General features: G+C 42.9%; 1 protein-coding gene across 10 annotated transcripts in view; it reads left to right on the forward strand.

Annotated features, from left to right (window-relative positions):
• The window catches only part of nup214 (nucleoporin 214), an 80,608-nt gene that overhangs the window by 45,595 nt on the left and 10,270 nt on the right, over positions 1–24,743 (forward strand). For 6 of the 10 annotated variants that reach the window (XR_005051718.1, XR_005051715.1, XR_005051716.1 and 3 more), the window contains exons 30-34: positions 9,123–9,190; positions 9,436–9,613; positions 16,417–16,584; positions 18,173–18,344; positions 24,394–24,548. Coding sequence is in view for 5 of the 10 variants with exons in the window: in XM_036977289.1 (XP_036833184.1) it covers positions 9,123–9,190; positions 9,436–9,613; positions 16,417–16,584; positions 18,173–18,344; positions 24,394–24,548 (741 nt within the window). In the remaining 5 variants the exon portion in view is untranslated. The remainder of the gene's footprint in view (positions 1–9,122; positions 9,191–9,435; positions 9,614–16,416; positions 16,585–18,172; positions 18,345–24,393; positions 24,549–24,743) is intronic. The other 4 variants (XR_005051719.1, XR_005051717.1, XM_036977290.1 and 1 more) reach the window with 1 other exon arrangement.

Genomic DNA, 24,743 nt, shown 5'->3' on the forward strand with positions numbered 1-24,743 from the left:
GTCAGCGTCTTATTGGAACTTGGTCCGTCCCTTGGACGTCACCACGAAACTGTATGAGGTTGTTTTAAGCCAGTCTAGTATTTACACAGATGGCATCTCAAGCTGCCATTCTATCTCTTCTAGACTTCTATGATTTACAATCTGTTTAGGGATCAGACAATACCTTCAATGCTTCAGGATTGGATTACCAGATTCTAGTTGATTTTGACAAATACTCTCCAAATTCCGTATTTAGGACTACTATAATTTTAGCAATACTATGTTCACCTATACAAACATAGCATAGGTAGGGAAATAGGCAATGGGGCATCCTTGACAGTCAGAGCTGCGGGCAAAGTGTTTAAATGGATGTTTTCCGTCTGGGACTGAACAGCATCATTAGGTGTTTATCACGGCCATTAGGATAATGCAGCTAGGAGAGGAGCCCTCTACTCTCTGATACAGCCTCATCCAGTCCATCCATCTGGGCCTGTTAGGATCTGCTGGTACTGGCAGGCCATACTGCTCCGTATGTTCATGGGTCATAGGTACAGACACACATGATAACAGGTACAAGACACACACGTGATAACACATGGACACACACGTACACATGGATTTTGTGTTGTGGATATGTGGTAGTGTAGTAGTGGCACACACTTAATGTGTTGAGAAATGTAATGGTGTTTTATTGTATATAACTGCCCCAACTGCCTTTTGCTGGATCCCAGGAAGAGGGGATCCAATATAAATACAAATAGGGACTCTGTAAACTACTATGTTGGAGGAAGTTGGCACTAAACACAGGTCTAGGGTCAGTTTTGTGTTTCACCTGGTACAGATATGGTTAGGGTTGGAATGGTGGTTAGCTGATTACCGATCTGTACATATAGGGGCAAGTTTGTTCGACCTTGACACTAACCCCCAGTATGATAAGGTGCACACTTTAGGCTACATGCAAATTACACTACCACCAGTGATTTTCAATGTACACATTCCATGGCACATGGTTTATGAACTGATGCGCAAAACAAAGCCGGATTCATAACTTCGAATTTTTCAATTTAAATTACAATACAAAATTATTGCAACCAAAGCATGTTATATAAATGGGGATACAATATTCCCAGCTCTGCAGATTTTGCTGTGATGAGGCAGAGTCATTAGATCATTTATTTTGGTACTGTCCATATGTAGCTTGTTTTTGGTCACAGGTCCAGGAATGGCTGAAGAATTGCAACGTTTGCCTAGAACTAATGCTGCAGATGGCAATACTGGGTGATTTGAAAAGCCATAGTCAATCAATCAATAATAAAATAATTATTTTAGCAACAATGTTTATTTTTAATTAACAATCTGTAGAAGCTATGAGAATAGAAAGGTTCTGTACTTTTGTGATGCATCACAGCATAGTTGAAAAATATATGGCAAATAGAAATCCAAAATGGATGGTGTTGAGAGATAGATGGGAGGGGTTGAATGGAGCTGAAGGGTGGGACTAATAACAAGATAACCAATGTAAAACATATGGGGTCTGTAAAATGTATATAGGTTCAAACATTTTGTAAAATAGCACAGTTACAAATAGAAATGAAACTGGATGGACGTCAGAAATAGAGGAAGGCCAGGACTAAAAACAAACAAAATATAATTATTGTAAAATAGATTGTGTCTGTAAAATGTGTAATAAGATGTATAAACTGAAGGTAGAAGCCTAAGTGTTATTGTTTATTTGTTTACTCCAATTGGGGGTAGGGTTTGCGGAGAATAATAAATGTATATTAAAAAAATAATAATCTATATAGGTATGCATATGTGTATGTACATGGATATACAGTGGGGCAAAAAAGTATTTAGTCAGCCACCAATTGTGCAAGTTCTCCCACTTAAAAAGATGAGAGGCCTGTAATTTTCATCATAAGTACACTTCAACTATGACAGACAAAATGAGAAAAAAAATTCCACAAAAAATCACATTTATTTGCAAATTATGGTGGAAAATAAGTATTTGGTCACCTACAAACAAGCAAGATTTCTGGCTCTCACAGACCTGTAACTTCTTCTTTAAGAGGCTCCTCTGTCCTCCACTCGTTACCTGTATTAATGGCACCTGTTTGAACTTGTTATCAGTATAAAAGACACATGTCCACAACCTCAAACAGTCACACTCCAAACTCCACTATGGCCAAGACCAAAGAGCTGTCAAAGGACACCAGAAACAAAATTGTAGACCTGCACCAGGCTGGGGCGACTTAATCTGCAATAGGTAAGCAGCTTGGTTTGAAGAAATCAACTGTGGGAGCAATTATTAGGAAATGGAAGACATACAAGACCACTGATAATCTCCCTCGATCTGGGGCTCCACTCAAGATCTCACCCCGTGGGGTCAAAATGATCACAAGAGCAGTGAGCAAAAATCTCAGAACCACACGGGGGGACCTAGTGAATGACCTGCAGAGAGCTGGGACCAAAGTAACAAAGCCTACCATCAGTAACACACTACGCCGCCAGGGACTGGGAGAACTTGCACAATTGGTGTCTGACTAAATACTTTTTTGCCCCACTGTATATACACTGCTCAAAAAAATAAAGGGAACACTAAAATAACACATCCTAGATCTGAATGAATGAAATATTCTTATTAAATCATTTTTTCTTTACATAGTTGAATGTGCTGACAACAAAATCACACAAAAATTATCAATGGAAATCAAATTTATCAACCCATGGAGGTCTGGATTTGGAGTCACACTCAAAATTAAAGTGGAAAACCACACTACAGGCTGATCCAACTTTGATGTAATGTCCTTAAAACAAGTCAAAATGAGGCTCAGTAGTGTGTGTGGCCTCCACGTGCCTGTATGACCTCCCTACAACGTCTGGGCATGCTCCTGATGAGGTGGCGGATGGTCTCCTGGGGGATCTCCTCCCAGACCTGGACTAAAGCATCCGCCAACTTCTGGACAGTCTGTGGTGCAACGTGGCGTTGGTGGATGGAACGAGACATGATGTCCCAGATGTGCTCAATTGGATTCAGGTCTGGGGAACGGGCGGTCCATAGCATCAATGCCTTCCTCTTTGGAGGAACTGCTGACACACTCCAGCCACATGAGGTCTAGCATTGTCTTGCATTAGGAGGAATCCAGGGCCAACCGCACCAGCATATGGTCTCACAAGGAGTCTGAGGATCTCATCTCGGTACCTAATGGCAGTCAGGCTACCTCTGGCGAGCACATAGAGGGCTGTGCGGCCCCCCCAAAGAAATGCCACCCCCACCATGACTGACCCACCGCCAAACCCGTCATGCTGGAGGATGTTGCAGGCAGCAGAACGTTCTCCACGGCGTCTCCAGACTGTCACGTCTGTCACATGTGCTCAGTGTGAACCTGCTTTCATCTGTGAAGAGCACAGGGCGCCAGTGGCGAATTTGCCAATCTTGGTGTTCTCTGGCAAATGCCAAACGTCCTGCACGGTGTAAGCACAGCCCTCACCTGTGGACGTCGGGCCCTCATACCACCCTTATGGAGTCTGTTTCTGACCGTTTGAGCAGACACATGCACATTTGTGGCCTGCTGGAGGTCATTTTGCAGGGCTCTGGCAGTGCTCCTCCTGCTCCTCCTTGCACAAAGGTAGAGGTAGCGGTCCTGCTGCTGGGTTGTTGCCCTCCTACGGCCTCCTCCACGTCTCCTGATGTACTGGCCTGTCTCCTGGTAGCGCCTCCATGCTCTGGACACTACGCTGACAGACACAGCAAACCTTCTTGCCACATCTCGCATTGATGTGCCATCCTGGATGAGCTACACTACCTGAGCCACTTGTGTGGGTTGTAGACTCCGTCTCATGCTACCACTAGAGTGAAAGCACCGCCAGCATTCAAAAGTGACCAAAACATCAGCCAGGAAGCATAGGAACTGAGAAGTGGTCTGGTTATCACCTGCAGAACCACTCCTTTATTGGGGGTGTCTTGCTAATTGCATATAATTTCCACCTGTTGTCTATTCCATTTGCACAACAGCATGTGAAATTTATTGTCAATCAGTGTTGCTTCCTAAGTGGACAGTTTGATTTCACAGAAGTGTGATTGACTTGGAGTTACATTGCGTTGTTTAAGTGTTCCCTTTATTTTTTTTGAGCAGTGTATTTACCAAAAATGAAATGAAATGATGCAGACAATTACATTGATGGAAGCAACAATCTTTCTGCAATATTAAGCTGATCCACCCCTTAAAATAAAAAAAATTACACTACCACTAACCAAGTGCCATAATGATGATGAAATAAACTAAGCCCTTGTAATGTGTTTTGAAGAGATTATATACTGAACCTTTTTAATTAAGCAGAAGTGGGCTGTCAAAGTGTGGGTTTGACTGCTAGGGAAAGTAACCCAGGTCAGAGGTTAGTGTGTCCCAGACAGCCCAGCAGCTGGCTGGCCTCTCTGGGTTACTGGAGTCAGTCAGATGGAGGGGGTGGGAGTGATGGGATATGTGGGGTGGCTTTGGGTTGGAGACAGTTGGGTGGGTAAAAGGAGAGGGTGTGAACTGTGAATGTTGTCGGCAGTGTAGGCTAAGGCGTGGCAGTGGGTGAGAAAATTGGGGTGTTGGGCTGAGAGAGTTTCCCCATTCCCAGGGATTCTCTGAATTCTCCCGCGTGCCAACAGGATGGGTTGGCCGCAGGGAGAGACAGCTGATCTCTATGTGGTACAACTCCGCAGTTACAGGACCAAGTTCACTATGTCTGTCCTAGGGTTAAGTGTTCACAACCAGATAGGTTAATTCTGTTTTACCTCAGTGTATCTGTCTGGCCGTAGGCCTACATTGCAAATAGTAGAGAGAGGCTTACATTCCATGATGTGATTACTTTTTCCTTTTATCTATACAAAGCTCTTAACATTTAATCCCCCATAATTGTTCCGGCTAACTGGACATAATCAGATCTACCTAGAGGAAGTTGTGCCTGACGCATGCATTATGTTGATATTGTTTGGAGGAAGCAGGGTCACACGGTCTGAAAGTCATGAGGTGAAGAGAAAATATGTTCCTATTTATCTGTAAAGGAGGAGGTTGTGATGGGGGTTAATTGAACTAAGGTGTGTGTGCTCACTGGTTCACATGCCTTTGTCAGTTTTTACTGTTTAAGCAAGGCAATCGATGCAGTGAGGAGAGCAGCCCTGGGTCAGACGGTAATTTGTCTGCACTGCAGAGCCTATAGAATGTTCAACATGAATAACATTACCCTGCATCAGAGCAGGCCTGGTCCCTGTCACACTTAACAGAGCTTGATTGAGTAAGACATAGCCGACTGTGGAATCTGTCTTGAAACCGAGGAGTAGGCTTAACCACCTGACCTGTCCAATAAGAAAGCTCAATTTTGAGGAAATCAGAGATACTTTGCAGTGTATCCCTAGGGGTGATTTTTATGAATTCATTATGTAGAGAGACGCTGAGTGATATCTAAGGGAGTGTTAATAGCCAGGGTCATAGTCTGTCTGTTTCTAAATGTCTTTGTGTGGGCCTGAGGTGACAGCAGGCTGTGTTCGATCTACAATAGCCAACTAGCCACGCCAGTACAGCAACATGTCACACTGTAAATGTCCCTAGAATTCCTATTGAGTCTGGATGCGTGTTCTTCATTCCCATGTATTATGTCTGTCCCCTTCATGGCTGGGGAGTTATTACACTCAGCAAATTGTCAGCGTAAATACAGTATGTGAACTTGCCAATGGACTGTTACGTTTTTATTTTGGAGCACGTTTTCAAACTGTGCCTATGAACGCTCATTCATAAAAAACTGTTAATGCCCCATTGACAAATAGTGTTACTTTTTAGAAAATGTGTATACAGAGTCATAAGCATTTATTTTACGGCTCTGCCTGTTTAAAAAAAAAAACACCACACATGGACTAATTTGAGCCCCACACAATGTTGTGGGTGGGTGTCTTGAATTAGTTTTGTAATTTCAGAGATGGGTGAGTTCCATTGCCAAGTTCCTGGGCCCAGACTAAAGGCAGTCACAGCATTCATTTGAAGGGCAGTCCCCATACGCTGAAAAGACAACATTTTCCGATGGATTATTATGGGGAAATTGACTCTGGGCATGAGGGATTTTATGGACAGTCGTACAGCCAGCTTTCTAAAAGATGCCAATTTTAAACAGGGAATGAGCAGAGGCCCAGGGATATGGGGAGTTGGGAGATATCCTGGGATCCGCTGGCTTTCTCACACACAGCACACGCTTTGCCGCACACACAAAAGTTCCATCCATCTAGAATTTGTCAGAAGGCTGATCACACTTCATACATTTCCAGTGTTCCCAGGGGCATTGTGTCAGAAATATAAGTAGAGAGTAGGGTTACAAAGGGTCGTAAACTTTCCGGTAAGTTTCTGGAATTTTTACTTAAATTCATTAAAAAGTTAGCTTATAACAGTGAACCTTTTTTTGTGAGATACACAAGGCAATTCTAGGTCTTGTGGCATATTTTGGTTAAAGTATCCTGAATTCAATGGAATCGCAAACCTCTGCATGCACAGTGCATTCTTCCATCACATGTACACCTGATTCTCAAGATCTTGCACACTAATGAGATGCTTTTGAACCCACACTACTACACTGTCTGAGCCAAGGACTACATGCTTTCTGGTAAGGTTTGATTACAATACTGGGTGGGGTGAATATATTTTAGTTGACATACAGGATTTTTTTGTTAACTAGTAAATAGTAGCCTGCAACAAAGTGTTTAAATCATTTCTAACTTTTTAACAATTTCTATATTAGCTGCAGTGAAATGTCTCCACACATCAGATGGTGCCAGTGGCATTTTCCTGTAAAGATTAGTTGAAAAAAACAATTTCATATAAATAGTTAAGCAGTTAAATTGAACAACTCCTTAGTAAAGATAAATGTTTTAAAATGAAACATGTATGGAAACAGGTGAATTAACACTCCTCAGTTAGCAGGCTCAAACAAGCTAAAACCCACATGGTAGCAAAAACAAACTGCTGCTTGGTCTAAAGTGGAGGATTCCTACCCTCACATCACACCCATTGGCTGTGCTGCTCATGCATTGAATCTGCTCCTCAAGGACATCATGGAACGTGAAGTGAGAAGAATAAGAGCACCACATTGAAGCTGCCCAGCAATACCCGTTGGGGTGGTGTTGTCATTTATGACAGTCTCCTGGAGGGAAAGGAGTCTCTCCAAGAAATGGCCATATCACAGTCTGCCGATATGGACAGCCCCATCTAGAGGATCCTCCTGGATTATATATTTTGGGAGAGAGTGGTAAGCAGCCTGAAACCTATAGCATTAGCCATTGCACCGATTGAGGGAGACAATGCCATCCTGTCTGATGTTCAGATTCTGCTTGCAGATGTAAGAGAATAAATCCGTACTGCCCTTCCCACTTCACTGTTGCTCCAAGAAGAGGAAACTGCAGTTCTGAAATGCATCAAAAGTCTTGAAGACTTCTGCCTGAGGCCCATACACGCCGTAGCGTACATGTTGGACCCCAAGTATGCTGGCAAGAGCATCCTGTCTGGTGCAGAGATCGACAAGGCCTATAGTGTAATCACTGCCTTGTCTCGCCTCCTTGGCCTGGATGAGGACAAGGTTCTTGGCAGTCTGGCGAAGTACACTTCCAAGCAAGGGCTTTGGGATGGAGATGCAATATGGCAGTTGTGCCAACATATCTCATCAGCCACCTGGTGGAAGGGACTTTGCATCTGAGGCTCTTTCCCCTGTTGCCTCCATCCTCCAAATCCCACCAACATCAGTCGCCTCAGAGCGCAACTGGTCCTTATTTGGGAACACACACACCAAAGCACGCAGTAGGCTGACCTGGCCATCCGGGCAAATTTGAGGCTTTTTGAGCCCGACAACGAGCCATCCTCAAGGTTGGAAAGTGACAGTGAAGATGAGGCTTCAGAGTCTGATGTTCAAAAGGTGGACATTGAGGAGGTCCAGGGAGAAGACATGAAAGCCTGAGAGGAAGACAACCAAAGCTTTAGTTTCTAGACTATCATTTTACAGATGTATGTTGAAAATGTTTTTGGGAGATGCAATGGATCATTGGGGATCATTCAATATTCCCTTTTGTTGTTCAGTGAAATCATCCAATGTGGAGAGTCGACTCATTGAATTAAAGTTCAATTCGTAACTAAATATTTTTATTTTATTTCTATTGGAATGATTTAATCATTTGCAATTGTCTGCTTATGATAAGGTAAAATGTTTGTTTCTGTCTCCATATGATATGGTAAATATATCCAATGCAAAAAACATCTACATTTAAATGGTATTAATATTAGTTTGCATATATTTCTGTTCATTCCCATATATTCCCTTTAATTCCCACGGAATTAATTCCCCCCCCCCCCCCCCCCCCCCCCCCCTCAGTCATCAATAACCTGTGAGGAAAAGGGTTCTCTGTCGCCTTAGTCTAATGCTACTGGAACGAGACCAGCCATCAAATGACTGCACTAGCAGTGTACACACACCCACATTTCTTACTTCCTACCACTGTCATCATCGCTAACCTTAAGACTGCACATCCCAAGCGTAATTTGTGATGTTGTGCATGGATTTATTGGAGAAGTGCATAGCCTGCAAAATACACTGAGAGTACAAGACATTTGGAACACTTTCCATGACGGACTGATCACGTGAAAGCTATGATCCCTTATTGATGTCACATGTTAAATCCACTTCAAATCAGTGTAGATGAAGAGAAATAGACCGGTTAAAGAAGGATTTTTAAACCTTGAGACATGGATTGTGTATGTGTGCCATTGAGGGTGAATGGGCAAGACAAAATGTTTAAATGTCTTTGAACGGTACTAGGTGCCAGGCACACCAGTTTGAGTGTGTCAAGAACTGCAAAGCTTCTGGGTTTTTCACAATCAACAGTTTCCCGTGTTTATCAAGAATAGTCCAACACCCAAAGGACATCCAGCAAACTTGACACAACTTGGAGTCAACATGGGCCAGCATCCCTGTGGAGCTATTTCAACACCTTGGAGATTCCATTCCCCGACTAATTGAGGCTGTTCTGAGGGCAGAAGAGGATGAAACTCAATATTAGGAAGGTGTTCCTAATTTTTGTTCACTCAGTATATATCTAATTTGTTTTCTGTCTTCTTTGCTCCCAGCTTTCGGAAGCTCCTCCACTAACTCAGTGTTTGGTCAACAGCCCAGTGGTGGGAGTGTCTTTGGACAGGTAACATTCACATTTTACTATGTGTGTAAAATATAAAACCTTCCTACCATTTGATATGTAACACTTCAGTAGAAGACCCCCAAATATCCCTCTTCAAATGCGACCACACCACTCACATACACGGTAGATGTGTTATTGCATTTGGTTAAGAACTCAGCCGAGAGCCCATACACTAACTACTGCATAACCAATTATGATCATTATGACCTTGTTGTGACTGTGCCCCCCTCCCTTTTCCCCTGCAGCAACCATCCAGTGGTGTGGGTCTGTTTGGGTCTAGCTCTGCCACGGTAGCAGGCTCCCAGCAGGCAGGGGGAGGCTTCTTCAGTGGCCTGGGGGGGAAACCCAGTGAGGACGCCGCCAACAAGAACCCCTTCGGCACGACCGCCGCCACCGGGGGCTTCAGTCAGCCCAACCAGACAGGTGAGAAGACCCATAGGGGTGGAGAAGTTGTAGCAGAAAGGATGACTCATCTTATAATTAAACTTCCTGTGCAATTTTAGGACAGTTATCATTAGCAAGATACCCTTTGATTGACAGGATGATAAAGTTGACTGATATACTCACTTCGTTTCATACCAGCAAGCAATACAATGAGAATCACCAGAGCTTTGATAAGAGCACAAATATTATCAAGGTAAATATGTTCATGTAAATGTAGGGAAGTAGCCAATATAATCAATTTAGGTAATGAACACAGTGTCACATAGCGGTGTGATTTAACCTGTTGATGCCGGAGGCACTGACAGCGTATGTGTTGTCCTATCTGTGACAACACGAGTCTGCACCATCCTCTATAGCTCCTGGTCATGTTACTGCTCAACAGACTGACTGGCATGGTTTTACATAGCAAATAGGCTACTATCTGCACGTTTTCTTATTCTAATGCACACAAACAGCATCTAATCATCCATGTTTGTTCTGTAGATTAATGCAAATCTGTTCATATTTTCCCAACCTTGTGGTGGTACGTGATTCATTTATGTTAAACATGTAGGCTAGATGAGTAGAAATATCCACCTTGATATGCATTTGAGCCGCCCCCGTACCATTCTACTGTACCCTCTTTTGTTTCAAATTGAAATGGGGCAGAATTCTGATTATGGCTATCTGAATATGTATGACCCATTTCAAGGGGACTATTTGATAGGATAGCATTCCCTTGCATGCCCAAAGCTTTGATTCTTATGAGAAATGTCATTCTCTGCCACTCACGTATTGCCTTCTAGGACATTTTCCCTGAACATATATCCCAACCCACATTGTTTCACCCATGTCTTCACCCATGTTTATTTTCTCAATGCGCTGCATGACATGCATGTAGACTATTTTAGCTTTTAGTCAAATTCCTAAATTCCATTACTTCTTTGACACTCACCTTTGGGAAGAGCACTGCAAATGAGTATTTTCCTTGAGTAGCTCTTAACGGACAGTAGGCATTGTGCCATGCTGCGTAATACATCAAGTGTCCGTCCCAATGTCTTCCACACACACCTAATACCATTCAGCCACTGTGGCAGTCACATATCCATTTCTTCCTTCTGCCTGTTACTGATGAAAAGTGAAACCCTTTATCTGATATTGCTGATCAAGCTCCTTAATGCCCAAAGATGTCTTCTTCTTCTGCCCCCAGTTATTGATTGGCATCATAGTCAGTCAGTCAGTCAGTCAGTCAGTCAGTCATGTAACTTGTCCATGTAATCACCCAACTCTTTGAGAATCCATTTTGATTTGAAAAGTGTTTATTTTATTTTCTCTCACATTGGTTGCCTTCAAGTTACTGTCTTGTAAATTGTTGGAGCGTGAAAGTGCTAAATTGCTGAAAGTGGATGTGATGTTTGGAAATGTTCCACCTGTGCAGAATCTCCAATGAGATTGCAGTGTTCTGTGTCATTTACACCTTAAATGTAGTGAAGTACTTGCAGTGAGCAGTATTACCATATGGCCAATGCATTGTGCAAAAACACTCAGCCTTGGAAAAGTATGAAAATGGCCCCTAGAAAATAGCCTCCTCTATGAACGCGAAAGGCCATTTCCAGTCTGTCACCAGCGGACTCTCACTAGCACCTTGCTAAAAGCCCAGAGAGGATTTAACGATAGAATCCTTATACATCTCTCCAGTGGTATAAAAAGAGAGACTGGACTGTCGTTTCTCTTGCCTTATTTGAGCTGTTCTTGCCATAATATGGACATCTTCTGGATACTTACCCCTACCTTGTCAGAACACAACTGATTGGCACAAACGCATTAAGAAGGAAAGACATTTCCACAAATGAACATTTAACAAGGCACACCTGTTAATTGAAATCCATTCCAGGTGACTACCTCATGAAGTTGGTTGAGAGAATGCCAAGAGTGTGCAAAGCTGTCATCAAGGCAAAATCGGTCGAATTACCGACCCATTGATTTTGTTAGTTAGTCTCACTCAGATATCAAATTAAGAACTGCAAACATTTCTTTCCACCCTATGGAAAAATGAGTAGAATTGCATAAAGTGTGTTATAAAGCTGCTAATTATTCTCTGCCCAATCGCAAAGTCTTTAGAATTGCAGGAAATGAATGTTTCAAGACCCATTTAATCTTTCCTCTCTTTTTTTATACCACTGGAGAGAGACCGACATTCCCAGCCAATTAAAAGTGAAACACGCTGTAAAGATAAAAAGACTGAGGGAGACCTGGGTTAACTGTAAAGTGTGTTGCTGTCATGACACCCCTGAAACGATATTCCACCACATCGTTCTGGAGATGAATATCTAATGAACGTGGAGGGAGAGAAGTTTACATTTTCCTTGCATGATTGAATTTTGAAATGGTGATCAGTGAGTGATGACTCATGGCTGGAAATTCTGTAAAATGTCGTCCTCTTCATGCTCAGTAAACTGTAGAGCAGGGATTGGCAACAGGAGGCCTGCGGGCCAAAACCGGCCCACCAATATCAATTTTTTTGGAACACAGTTTTTTTTATTTGTTTTTTTATTTTGGTAAAAAAAAATAAACGTATTTAAATCAGCTAAAATGTGTTTAACTTAGGAAATCTGTTCCCAAGTATTCACACACAAAAAGACACTTGATCATGTCTGAATGTAATCAAAGTATGAAATGATTGTATTTGAAAATAATCTATTTTGGGGCTTAGTGGAATGGCGCCGGAGAGGATGGCTGACATTTTACGTGCTCCTAACCAGCTGTTATTTTGTTTGTTTTTTTTTGCATAGTTTATAACTTATTTGTTTACTTATTTTGTACATAATGTTGCTGCTGCCAAAAATCACTTCAGAACAGAGATTACTCACCAAGAACTGGTAGAAGCTTTTTCCTTTTACGAGTCCGACGTGAAGGATATACTGCTTTGCCGGGAACAGGCCCAAATCTCCGTCATTTGCGTGAAGAGAAGACTGAGAAAAATGGGGCGGAGGTCGGGCTGCCTTCTGAGAATTCAAGGGCGAGCGAGTAAATCCTCACTGCCATCCGTTCTATTGGCTAACGTGAAATCAATGAAAAATAAAATCGATGACCTACGAACAAGATTAAACTACCAACGGGACATTAAAAACTATCACCGAGTCATAGCTGAACGACGACATGAATAACATACAGCTGGCGGTTTTTACATTGTATCGGCAGGATAGAACAGGATAGTATGTCTTCCATTTCCTAATAATTGCTCCCACAGTTGATTTATTCAAACCAAGCTGCTTACCTATTGCAGATTCAGTCTTCCCAGCCTGGTGCAGGTCTACAATTTTATTTCTGGTGTCCTTTGACAGCTCTTTGGTCTTGGCCATAGTGGAGTTTGGAGTGTGACTGTTTGAGGTTGTGGACAGGTGTCTTTTATACTGATAACAAGTTCAAACAGGTAACGAGTGGAGGACAGAGGAGCCTCTTAAAGAAGAAGTTGCAGGTCTGTGAAAGCCAGAAATCTTGCTTGTTTGTAGGTGACCAAATACTTATTTTCCACCATAATTTGCTAATAAATTCATAAAAAATCCTACAAAGTGATTTTCTGGATTTATTTTTCTTCTCATTTTGCCTGTCATAGTTGAAGTGTACCTATGATGAAAATTACAGGCCTCATCTTTTTAAGTGGGAGAACTTGCACAATTGGTGGCTGACTAAAAACTTTTTTGCCCCACTGTATGTGAGAATGCTATTAATTTACAACAGCTCAGCGTTCAACACCATAGTGCCTTCAAAGCTCATCACTAAGCTAAGGACCCTGGGACATAACACTTCCCTCTGCAACAGGATCCTGGACTTCCTTCCGGGCCGCCCCCAGGTAGTAAGGGTAGGTAACAACACATCTGCCACGCTGATCCTCAACACGAGGGCCCTTCAGGGGTGTGTGCTCAGTCCCCTCCTATACTCCCTGTTCACTCATGACTGCATGGCCAAGCACGACTCCAACATCACCATCAAGTTTGCCGATGACATGACAGTGGTAGGCCTGATCACCGGCAACAACAAGACAGCCTATAGGGAGGAGGTCAGTGACCTGGCCAAGACAGTCGTGAAGAGGGCACGACAAAACCTATTCTCCCTCAGGAGACTGAAAAGCTTTGGCATGGGTTCTCAGGTCCTCAAAAGGTTCTACAGCTCCACCATCGAGAGCGTCCTGACTGGTTGCATCATTGCCTAGTATGGCAACTGCTCGGCATCCGACCGCAAGGCACTACGGAGGGTAGTGCATAAGGCCTAGTACATCCAGGTCCTTTATCCTAGGCGGTGTCAGACTGTTCTCTCTAATACTGCACGGCAAGCGGTACCGGAGCACCAAATCTAGGTCCAAGAAGCTTCTACCCCCAAGCCATAAGACTCCTGAACATCTAATCAAATGGCTACCCAGACTATTTGCCTTACCCCCCCACCACTCTCTTACGCTGCTGCTGCTCTCTGTTATTATCTATGCATAGTCACTAATAACTCTAACGACATATTACCTCGACTAACCTGTGCCCCTGTATATAGCCTCGCTGTTGCTATTTTACTGCTGCTCTTTAATTATTTGTTACTTTCTTATTAAAAAAATAATATTATACTGCATTGTTGGTTAAGGGCTTGTAAGTAAGCATTTCACTGTAATGTCTACTACACCTGTTGTATTTGGTGTATTGCGAAAAAAAAAAAAATTGATTAGTTGATTTGATTTATTTGTTCCGATAAAAATGTCTGTATTTAGGTGCCCTACCCATGCAATAGAGGATTATTCAGGTTTGCTACATCTCTCTTGTCCTCGCACTCATCCTCTTGGAGGGGACCAATAGCCAATTTGATAACTTGTTTAGGGTTTCCCATTCCATTACTTAGGTGAGAAGCTTAGCTCAGTGGCGCCCTGTCTAGAAATCTTTTGGGATCCTTTTACGTCGATTTTAAAGGCCCAGTTGCGTCAAAATTCTGTTTTTTCTTTGTTTTATATCATATTGTACAACAGAGGATGAAGCGAACTGTGAAAACATTTGATAATTTGAAAATACAATCTACACAGGACCTTCTAATCAGCAGGTTTGCATGTGCGGTAGTTTCGACTTTCCATGGCAACATCGTGGTATGTGCGGTAAATTAGTTAATAGACCAATAACAAAGAGTTCCAGACCTCTCTGAGGTCCTGCATTTGTTATAGAATGTTAGTTCAACAATTGCAGAGTTCCTGTACCTGAAGATCATTTGGGAAGTATTCAGACTTTTCCCACATTTTTTTAACATTTCAGCCTTATTCTACAATTGATTCAATTGTTTTTTTTCCCTCATCAATCTACACACACTACCCCCATAATGACGAACAGCTTTTTAGGCCTTTCTTTCTGCAAGTACTTTTTTTTAATGTATGAAATATCACATTTACATAAGTATTCAGACCCTTTACTCAGTACTTTGTTGTAGCACTTTTGGCAGCGATTACAGCTTCTTGGGTACGACACTACAAGCTCGGTACACCTGTATTTGGGGAATTTCTCCCATTCTTCTCTGCAGATCCTTTCAAGCTCTGTCAGGTTGGATGAGGAGCGTGGCTGCACAGCTATTTTCAGAGGTTCAAGTCCGGGCTCTGGCTGGACCCCTAATGACATTCAAAGACTTGTCCCGAAGCCACTCCTGTGTTGTCTTGGCTGTGTACTTAGGGTTGTTATCCTGTTGGAAGGTGAACCTTCGCCCCAGTCTGAGGTACTGAGTGCTCTTGAGTAGGTTTTACTCAAGTGTATCTCTGTACTTTGATCCGTTCATCTTTCCCTCAATCTTTTTTCCCCTTCACTAGTCTCCCAGTCCCTGCCACTGAATAAAATCTCCACAGCATGATGCTGCCGCCACCATGCTTCACCGTAGGGATGTTGCCAGGTTTCTTTGATGTGACGCTTTGCATTCAGGCCAAAGTTCAAACTTGGTTTCATCAGATCAGAGAATATTGTTTCTCATGGTCTGAGTTCTTTAGGTCCCTTTTGGCAAACTCCAAGAGGGCTATCATGTACCTTTTTACTGAGGAGTCGCTTCTGTCTGGCCACTCTACCATAAAGGAGTAATGCAGAGATGCTTGTCCTTCTGAAAGTTTCTCCCATCTCCACAGAGGAACTCTGGAGCTCTGTCAGAGTGACCATCAGTCTCTTGGTCCCTTCCCTGACCAAGGCCCTTCTTCCCTGATTGCTCAGTTTGGCCGGGCCACTGTGTTCTGCAGAAATCTTTTGGTACCATTCCCCAGATCTGTGCCTCGACACAATCCTGTCTCGGAACTCTACGGACAATTCCTTTGACCTCATGGCATGGTTGTTGCTCTGACATGCACGGTCAACTGTGAGATATTTCCAAATCATGTCCAATCAATTGAATTTACCACAGGTGCACTCCAATGAAGTTGTAGAAACATCTCAAGGATGATCAACGGAAACATGATGCACCTGAGCTCAATTTCGAGTCTCAAAGCAAAGGGTCTGAATACTTACATAAGGTATTTCTGTATTTTATTTGTAATATATTTTCTACCTTTTAACTGTTTTCACTTTGTCGTTATGGGGTGTTGTGTGTGGATTGCTGAGGAAAACAAATATCTAATCAATTTTCGAATAAGGCTGTAACGTAACAAAATGTAGACAAAGTCAAGGGGTCTGAATACTTTCCGAATGCACTGTAAATATGAACCGGACCGGCACAAAACATTTGCACGGCACCTATTTCTGTCTACATACTATAGTGCTATAAATCCACTGCTATAACTCCACTTTTAACCTCTGTCTGTCCTACAGGAGGACCCACCCTGTTTGGGAACAGCGGGGCCAAAACCTTTGGCTTTGGCTCTCCAGCATCAGCATTCGGAGGGGGGGAGCAGACGGCCAGTGGGACCTTTAGCACGGGAGGCGGGAGCGTGGCCGCTCAGGGGTTCGGCTCCTTCTCCACCCCTGCCAAACAGACAGGTAGGCTACACCTTCAACCCAAAATCAGTGACAAAAGTCACACAGCTCTGTCAACTACAGACTTGTGTCCATGGTTATTTTAGAAAGTGTTGTCCAACGATGTCACAAATAACCCATCTGTTATTAAACATTGGGTCTCAATAGCCTATCTTACAAAATATATCACTTTCAAGAGTATGTCAATTCTAACTTTTTCAAGCAAATATCTTTCAATTGCTAAATTTCTTCAAGGTAATATCACACCTGCTGACCTAACTTACACAATACAAGGTGGTACAATAGGGTAGTTGTACTTTATTCTGCAATACCTACCCTCTTTAAACACATTCCCCATCACTAGCCCCTCTAGTCTTTTTGACAGTGATAGTAACGACCCTTTACATTCTTGGCTCTGTCTCTGATGTCGTCCTGTCTTCCTCTGTCTGTTGGTGCGGTGGTTGGCTCAGTGTCGTGTGAGGGTCAGAGAGTGGGGCAGGTGCTGATGGATGAACACTCCACACACGCATCACTTCCTCCCCAGCGATGCGGTGGGGGTGGCTCCACTCCCTGCAACCTCAGCTGCCCCCAGCTCTAGCTCCCCAAGGAGAGACTCACTCTGTCCTCCTTTATCATCTGAGCTACAGTGAGAGTCACCTTATCTCTTTCTGCCAGTACAGCACTAGTGGAACATGGTCAGGCTACATTCCACAATGCTGCGTCTTTCATAGCTAGTGAACAGTCTTGGTGTCTATTTGGCCAGAGCAGTCATAGCATACATTTTGTCAACGCAGTTCTAATATTTCCTCAAGCTTGCTAAAATTATAGCATGTCTTAGCAAATAGAAAGTCATAGCGTTCCCCAAAAGTTATTACCACTGCAGTTTTGCCTTGTCCTTTTGCAGTGCCAGCTGAGTAAAATGTCATCACCTCTCCTAGCTTTATCATAGGCATCTACCCCTAAACTCTTGGGCCCATATTCACAAAGCCTCTCAGAGTAGGAGTAACTGATCCTAGATCAGCACTCCTACTCTGAAAGGCTTTGTGAATACGGGACCTGGGGGTTTTCAGTGCTGCTCCAAGGAATGTAATCCTATTACATTAGCTCAATCAATTATTCACTGGGCCGTGCTCGTCTCGTAGCCAGGCTGTAATTTCAGTGCTCCCCTCTCTTTAACTCCTCCTCCTTTCTCAGCCCCAAAGAGTGTGTGGTTGGCAATCAATTCCCGTCAAGCCCTCCTAGCCCTTATGCTATGTGTGTGTGAGAGCAATTGTCCCTGACCGGAAATGGAGTGTTGTAGAGCAGATGATAATACAACATTATTAATCATGTTGGGATGTTAGTTTTAGGGCATCACCAGCTGTGACATATACACATGGCTCAAAATGTAGGAATAAGGTAAACGGTGTCTCTATTTTTTAAGCTTTTGCTGTTATGTATGGTTAGTGTCCCCTGAGACGTTCTTCCATCCCCCGTCTCAACCAATACAACAATATTGCTCATACACATGTCAAGTGTATTCATATAACCATCCCTCTCACACGTATTTTATCAAATGCAAAGTCAACCACCTGACCGTTCCTCACACACCCCTCTCTCTATACCCCTACAGGTGGTTTTGGGAGCGCCCCTGTGTTCGGTAGCCCCCCTGCTTTTGGGGGCTCCCCGGCTTTTGGGGGGGCAGCAGCGTTTGGCTCGGCACCCTCTTTTAGCAGTCCCATGGGCTCCTCAGCCAGCAAGGTGTTTGGAGAGGGAACGGCAGCCGCCAACGTGGGAGGATTCGGGTAAGAGAGACACCCCTGTTAGACTTTTATTGGATATGAAGAGTGAAGACTTTTAGAATTGTTCTGAAGTTACAGCTGAATATTCTTGATAATACTGACCATACATGCTTCAGAATGTCTTTAAATGGTTTTATGCATTTATTGCTGTGTATGTGATATTGTCTGGGTTGGTTGTCATGTATATTAAAAAGGTTGACTAATAAAAGGAAAGCATTATGGGCAAGGGTTTCAGCCACCTGAGGGGCTAGTTATGCAACACCTCACGTTCCAGCTGACAGCACGATGACACGTCCCTGACAGTGTTTTCATATTCACACATGGTAAATAAGCAATTGCAGGCTAACCCCCGACCTCATTTCTCAACTTGGGCATACCGCCTTAAGCCCTGCTCAGCTACACTAGCCAGGTTTCCATCCAATTGGTGACAGATTTTCATGCAAATATTAAAACATTAGCATAAAGAATATATGTGTATTTTCCTACCAGTGGTGTTTCCACCAAACTGACTTGTTGTGGATAAAAATCAGTGTGTGATGATGTAGTGCACACAAGGTACTTTTTTGCTTAAGTTTTCATGTACAGTGCCTTCAGAAAGTATTTACCACTAAATGACAGTGAAAAGGAAGCCTGTCCAGAGTAAAAAATATTCCAAAACATGCATCCTGTTTGCAATAAATCACTAAAGTAAAACGGCAAAAAAACATCTTTTTTTTTTACTTCATGTTCTGAATACAATGTGTTATGTTTGGGTAAATCCAACACATCACGGAGTACCACTCTTCATATTTTCAAGCATGGTGGTGGCTGCATCATGTTATGGGTATGCTTGTCATCGGCAAGGATTAGGATGTTTTTTGGGATAAAAATAAATGGAATAGAGCTAAGCACAAGCAAAATCCTACAGGAAAACCAACAGACACTGGAAGATGAATTAATCTTTCAGCAGGACAATAACCTTAAACACCAGGCCAAATATAGACTGGAGTTGCTTACCAAGACGACATTGAATGTTAATGAGTGGCCTAGTTACAGTTTTGACTTAAATCTGCTTGAATATCTATGGCAAGACTTGAAAATGGCTATCTAGCAATGATCAAGAACTCATTTAACAGAGATTGAAGAATATTTTAAAGAATAATGTGCAAATATCGTACAATCCAGTTGTGCAAAGCTCTTAGAGACATACCCAGAAAGACTCCGTTGTAATCTCTGCAAAAGGTGATTCTAACATGTATTTTTGACTCTGGGGATTGAATACTTACTTACTCACTTTGACATTAGTATTTTGTGTAGATTGTTGACACAAAAAGACGATTCAAACAATTTTAATGCCACTTTGTAAAACAATTTTGAAAAAGTCAAGTGGTTAGTATTGTGGAGTTGATACACCATCCAAAGTATAATTAATAACTTCACTATGCTCAAATGGGTAGTCCATGTTCGCTGCTGCTTTTTTTTTTTTACCCATCTACCAATAGGTGCCCTTTGTCAAGGCATTGGAAAAACTCCCTGGTCTTTGTGGTTGAATCTGTGTTGGGAATTCACTGCTTGACTGAGGGACCTTACAGATAATTGCAATGTGTGAGGTACAGAGATGAGGTTGTCATTCTAAATTCATGTTAATTAAGAAATAAGGCACAAAAGGCAGTGATGTAGCATCAATATAGTCACAGGTATATGGCGTTGTTAAACGCGATAAGTAACCCATTTACTTATTGCTTTTATAAAACCGACATTTACTTGGATATGTCCATGATAATGACGTTGATGCGTGATTTCGACTGGCTCAGAAAAAGTTCTCATCTGGGCACAGTTCACGCAACACGGAGTGTACAAAACATTAGGAAAACCTTCCTAATATTGAGTTGCACCCCCTTTTGCCCTCAGAACAGCCTCAATTTGTCGGGGCATTGACTCTAAAAGGTGTCAAGTGTTCCACAGGGATGCTGGCCCGTGTTGACTCCAATGCTTCCTTCCCACAGTTGTCTGCATGTCCTTTGGGTGGTGGATCATTCATGATACACACAGAAAACTGTTGAGCGTGAAAAACCCAGCAGCGTTGCAGTTCTTGACACTCATACTAGTACTCCTGGCACCTATTACCATACTCCATTCAAAGGCACAAATATTTTGTCTTGCCCATTCACCCTCTGAAAGGCACATTTACACAATCCATATCCCAATTGTCTCGAGGCTTAAAAATCCTTCTTTTAACCTGTCTCCTCCCCTTCATCTACACGGACATCAACAAGGGATCATAGCTTTCACCTGGATTCACTTGGTCAGTCTATGCCATGGAAAGAGCAGGTGTTCCTAATGTTCTATACACTCAGTGTATGTACGGCACTACAGAGATCAAAATTAAAAAGTGAAACATTGTTTCCAGGTTGGACAGACAGACAGCAAGGCGTATATTAACCCCCGCTGTACCAAACTAAATGCTAAGCTGGAAGCGAGGGGAAATTATGTGCGAGTTGAGATGAATACAAGAGATGATTCAGATGGCAACATTAACATGACATTCGTATGGCGGTGCAGTGGTAATGTTTAGATGGTACTGTTAGCAGGCATAGGTGTGTCTGTGATGGCCAATACAGCACAGCTTGGAATTCTGCTCATCCAATCAGCATCCAGGATCCAAACAACCAGTTTTATTAACATTGTCTTGAACACAAAGTGAGTCTATGCAATGTATTATGTGACTTGTTAAGCGAAGTCTTACCATAACAATGGGGTTGAATACTTATTGACTCAAGACATTTCGGATTTTGATTTATAATTAATTTGTAAAAATATCTCCAAAAATAATTCCTCTGACATTATTTGTAGGCCATTGACACAATCTCAATTTAGCCATTTTTAAAATTCAGGCTGTAACACAATAGCGTTTGGAAAAAGTCAAAGGGTATGAATACTTTCTGAAGGCACTGTACTGTATAAAAATCTGAAGTTCAATGTGTTTCCGTTTCATTTTCAACCGATAGTTTTGTCACAGCTGTTGCGTTAAATAACAAATGTGCCCAGTCTGGTCTTGGTATGTGCGCTTTACCCAACAGCTCACAGATGCAGTGCGGGTAGTCTACATGATGACATTATTATGGATCATTTAATGACATTCAAGCATCAATCATGTCACCAGAATAAGACCCTGAGTCTGTCTATTGGAGAGGAGCATAAAGCTCATCAATTTACACTTTCACCACTCTGTAACATTCATCATAACTTATTTCATCTGTAGGGTAATAAACTGCATGGTTTCCAGATTTGTAGTGGGAGGATGACACACCATGTCATCGGGTGACTCCAAGTTGACTTCAATATGATGGTTATTATATCAATATTTTCACATTAAGGCCTTTCCACTACCGTTTCTCTCATAACACATTTTTCAGACGCAAAAAGTTCCCACCATGTCGATTGAACAAATGATCTGTCAGCATTTATAAAATTGTACTGAAATGTCCGGTTTTTCAATACGGTATGACTTGAGAATATGGTTACTGGCACATATTGTGTGCTTCGTCTTGCCCTCAATGAGTTTGAAATTTAGTTTAGAAAAGTCCACAATAGTTGAGGGCAAGCATTGCTGGTATGTTTTAAACACAATTCATCAGGGGATGGGATTCAGTCAGCTCTAACCACCCAGACCCCTGCTGAGTCAACCTCTATTCCGAGTTTAACTGCAACCCTCATTGTAAGATTATGGGAGAAAATGGGATTATTCCTCCATCCCCTACCATTCAGCCCCCCCCCCCCCACGTGCAGGCCTGCTGAGGCGCTGTGCACTTCTGCCAAGACCCAAACCACGGAGCCATGCAGAGAGAGATTATTCCACCCAGATAATCCCACTCTGGGGTCATACTGCCAGATGATTTTAAGATGGGCTGGTTCCTTCTTTCTATCTATCTTCTATCTACCCCTGGGGGTCGTGTATTGGGCACAAATTGTCAGGAGGGGATTACCGGCTAAATCCCCACCCCTCAATCCTCTACCACCCCCTACTCTCACTCGCGCGCACACACACACACACGTTACACCCTCTGCCTTAGGTCCTGTTGGTTTCAGGAAGACGAGCTAGCCTTGCCCTGAAGTCATTTCTCAGTTCTGTCTTGTCAGGGTTTAATCCCATGGGACTGTCAAATGGCAGCAGGCTTAGTGTTTTCAGTCATTCCTTTCCTCGGTTCAGTCAGTTTTTTTCCAGTCTAGTTCTTTTCATAATGTCAGGACTCGTGAGGTAATATTTTACCGCTCTGTATTTCGCTTGTCATCACCCGTCGTCCTGTTCACAAAGATAAATATTGAAGTTGTTTACGAATGCCGGTCCTAGTTTAGTTGTTTTCCAAACCTCTGCAGAGATTTATTACAAGATAGTTCAAAGATAAAACGCCTCAGGACTCCCTACAGCCAGTAAATGTCACCCTCCCTATCTTTAGAAGTGGTTCCTCAATTTAGCAGTGGGCTTGGGCGATGTCCAGATTTTCATACCGTTTCTGTACCCTACTAAGCTATTACCGGAAGTACACACAAGGGGTGCTATTTCCAAAAATATATATTTTTTGTGGGGATGCACAAGACAATTTAGGCGACAGGGATCTTGATCCAGGGGGGGGTATTAAATGTCCCTGCTGTAACCAAGAAGCTTGATTTTGACATCTAGGCAGTAGACAAGTTAGCTAACCTAATGCTTAGCTGGAACCCTGAGTTGGATATCATTTATTTGACACCTCTTAGATTTATTATAGTTATAATCAACCTAGCAGTGGCTTTGCACGAAGCCCCCGCGAGGTATTGGAAATCATACCGGTGATATTTGTAAATAACCCTGTATACGGTATAAACAGTATATCTCCCAAGCCTTGTAGTTAAAGATGAACCTGGTCCCGGATTGACCCAAGAGCGGTTAAAGACAGCCGGCAGGCCGGCCGGCAAGTGATTGGCTCCCGTATTAAGGTCAGAGGTCAGCCTATATTTCGGTGCAGGGGTCTGCTTCCCAGATTAGAACCAGCAGAGCAGCTGAGCTGGCTGTGGCCTGGACTATTCTCTACCCCTCTCTCTTCATTACTCTGTCTCACTCTCTTCTGTAATGTCACTATCTTTTTGCCCTTGTTTCTGTTATCTTCCCCTCTTTCCTTCTCTCTCCTCTCTGAACGGCCTCACACACACACATGCTATATTCTACGTCAATTCCCCTTCCTCCTCCCCTCGTCTCTGCTGATGTTTGACTCTCGAAAACTAATCCTGGAGGTACAGCTGTGTGACTGGTGCTGCTCTTGTATCTCACTCAGGGCAAATTAAGCCTCCATGTCAAAATATAATAATTTAAGATATGCCATTTATCAGACGCTTTTATCCGAAACGACTTAGTCATGCGTGCATACATTCTACATATGGGCGGCCCCGGGAATCAAACCAGCTATCCTGCCATTGCAAGAGCCATGCTCTACCAACTGAGCTACAGAAGACATCTAGCTTTCATTTAGACTGTTCTACTACACATTTAAACTGAATAAAACATTAAAACACACTCCTCTCCCTGACAGTGACCCAGCCTCCACATACAGATCCCAGATCAGTAACGGAAGTGCCGTGGGAGCGTCAGCGACTTATTCCATTGTAATTCAAATAAACTATTATTGCAATATGCTTTGATGTAATGGGCTCTGATATTTTTCCAGGCAAGGCTGTTTCTCTGCATATTTTAGGAACCTGTCCTCTGGGTTAGAATGGTAATGTGAGCAGAGTAGAGGGACTGGGGCAGTGTGCTACAGTGACTATACTAGACAGTCTGTAACCTGGAGGAGAGAGGAGCTCAGGTCATAGTAATTCGACCTCCCTCTGTATGGCGTCAGGGGGTTCAGGACTGATGTAGTATTTAGGGTGGATGGAAACTGACCAGTATATTTCCCAGTTTGTGTGTCAATAATGTAATAAATCAATTGTACCAATGGTTTTTCTAAGCAACACATCTTCCTGAATTTTGATTAGGTTACTGTTAGATCTATTAAATCTGAATCTATTTTTAGTCGTTTGTTTCTCTCTCCCCTCACAGCTTTGCCTCCACTCAACAAAGCACACCGTCGTTTGGTGCACTGGCCAACCAGAGTGCCCCGTCCTTTGGTAACCTGGCCCAGCAGCAGCAGGGGTCAGGGTTCGGAGCTCCTCAGCTCAGCGGCTTCTCTGCGTTCGGACAGCAGGGAGGAGGAGGTGTGTACTACTATCTCACCCATTCAGTTCTTTCAGATCAGTGCAGAGGATGCCACTCTAGAGGATGCACTCCAAGTCTTCATTGACATGTTCCCTTCCCTCCCTCTTCTAGTGACTAAAACTGTACAAAGCATATGAAATGATTCCAACACCCGGCTTAGTCTTATCTGCCCTTGCGGTCTCCTCCCCACTCTC

This window comes from Oncorhynchus mykiss, chromosome 5, assembly GCF_013265735.2.
Source record: "Oncorhynchus mykiss isolate Arlee chromosome 5, USDA_OmykA_1.1, whole genome shotgun sequence".
NCBI classification, from domain to species: domain Eukaryota; kingdom Metazoa; phylum Chordata; class Actinopteri; order Salmoniformes; family Salmonidae; genus Oncorhynchus; species Oncorhynchus mykiss.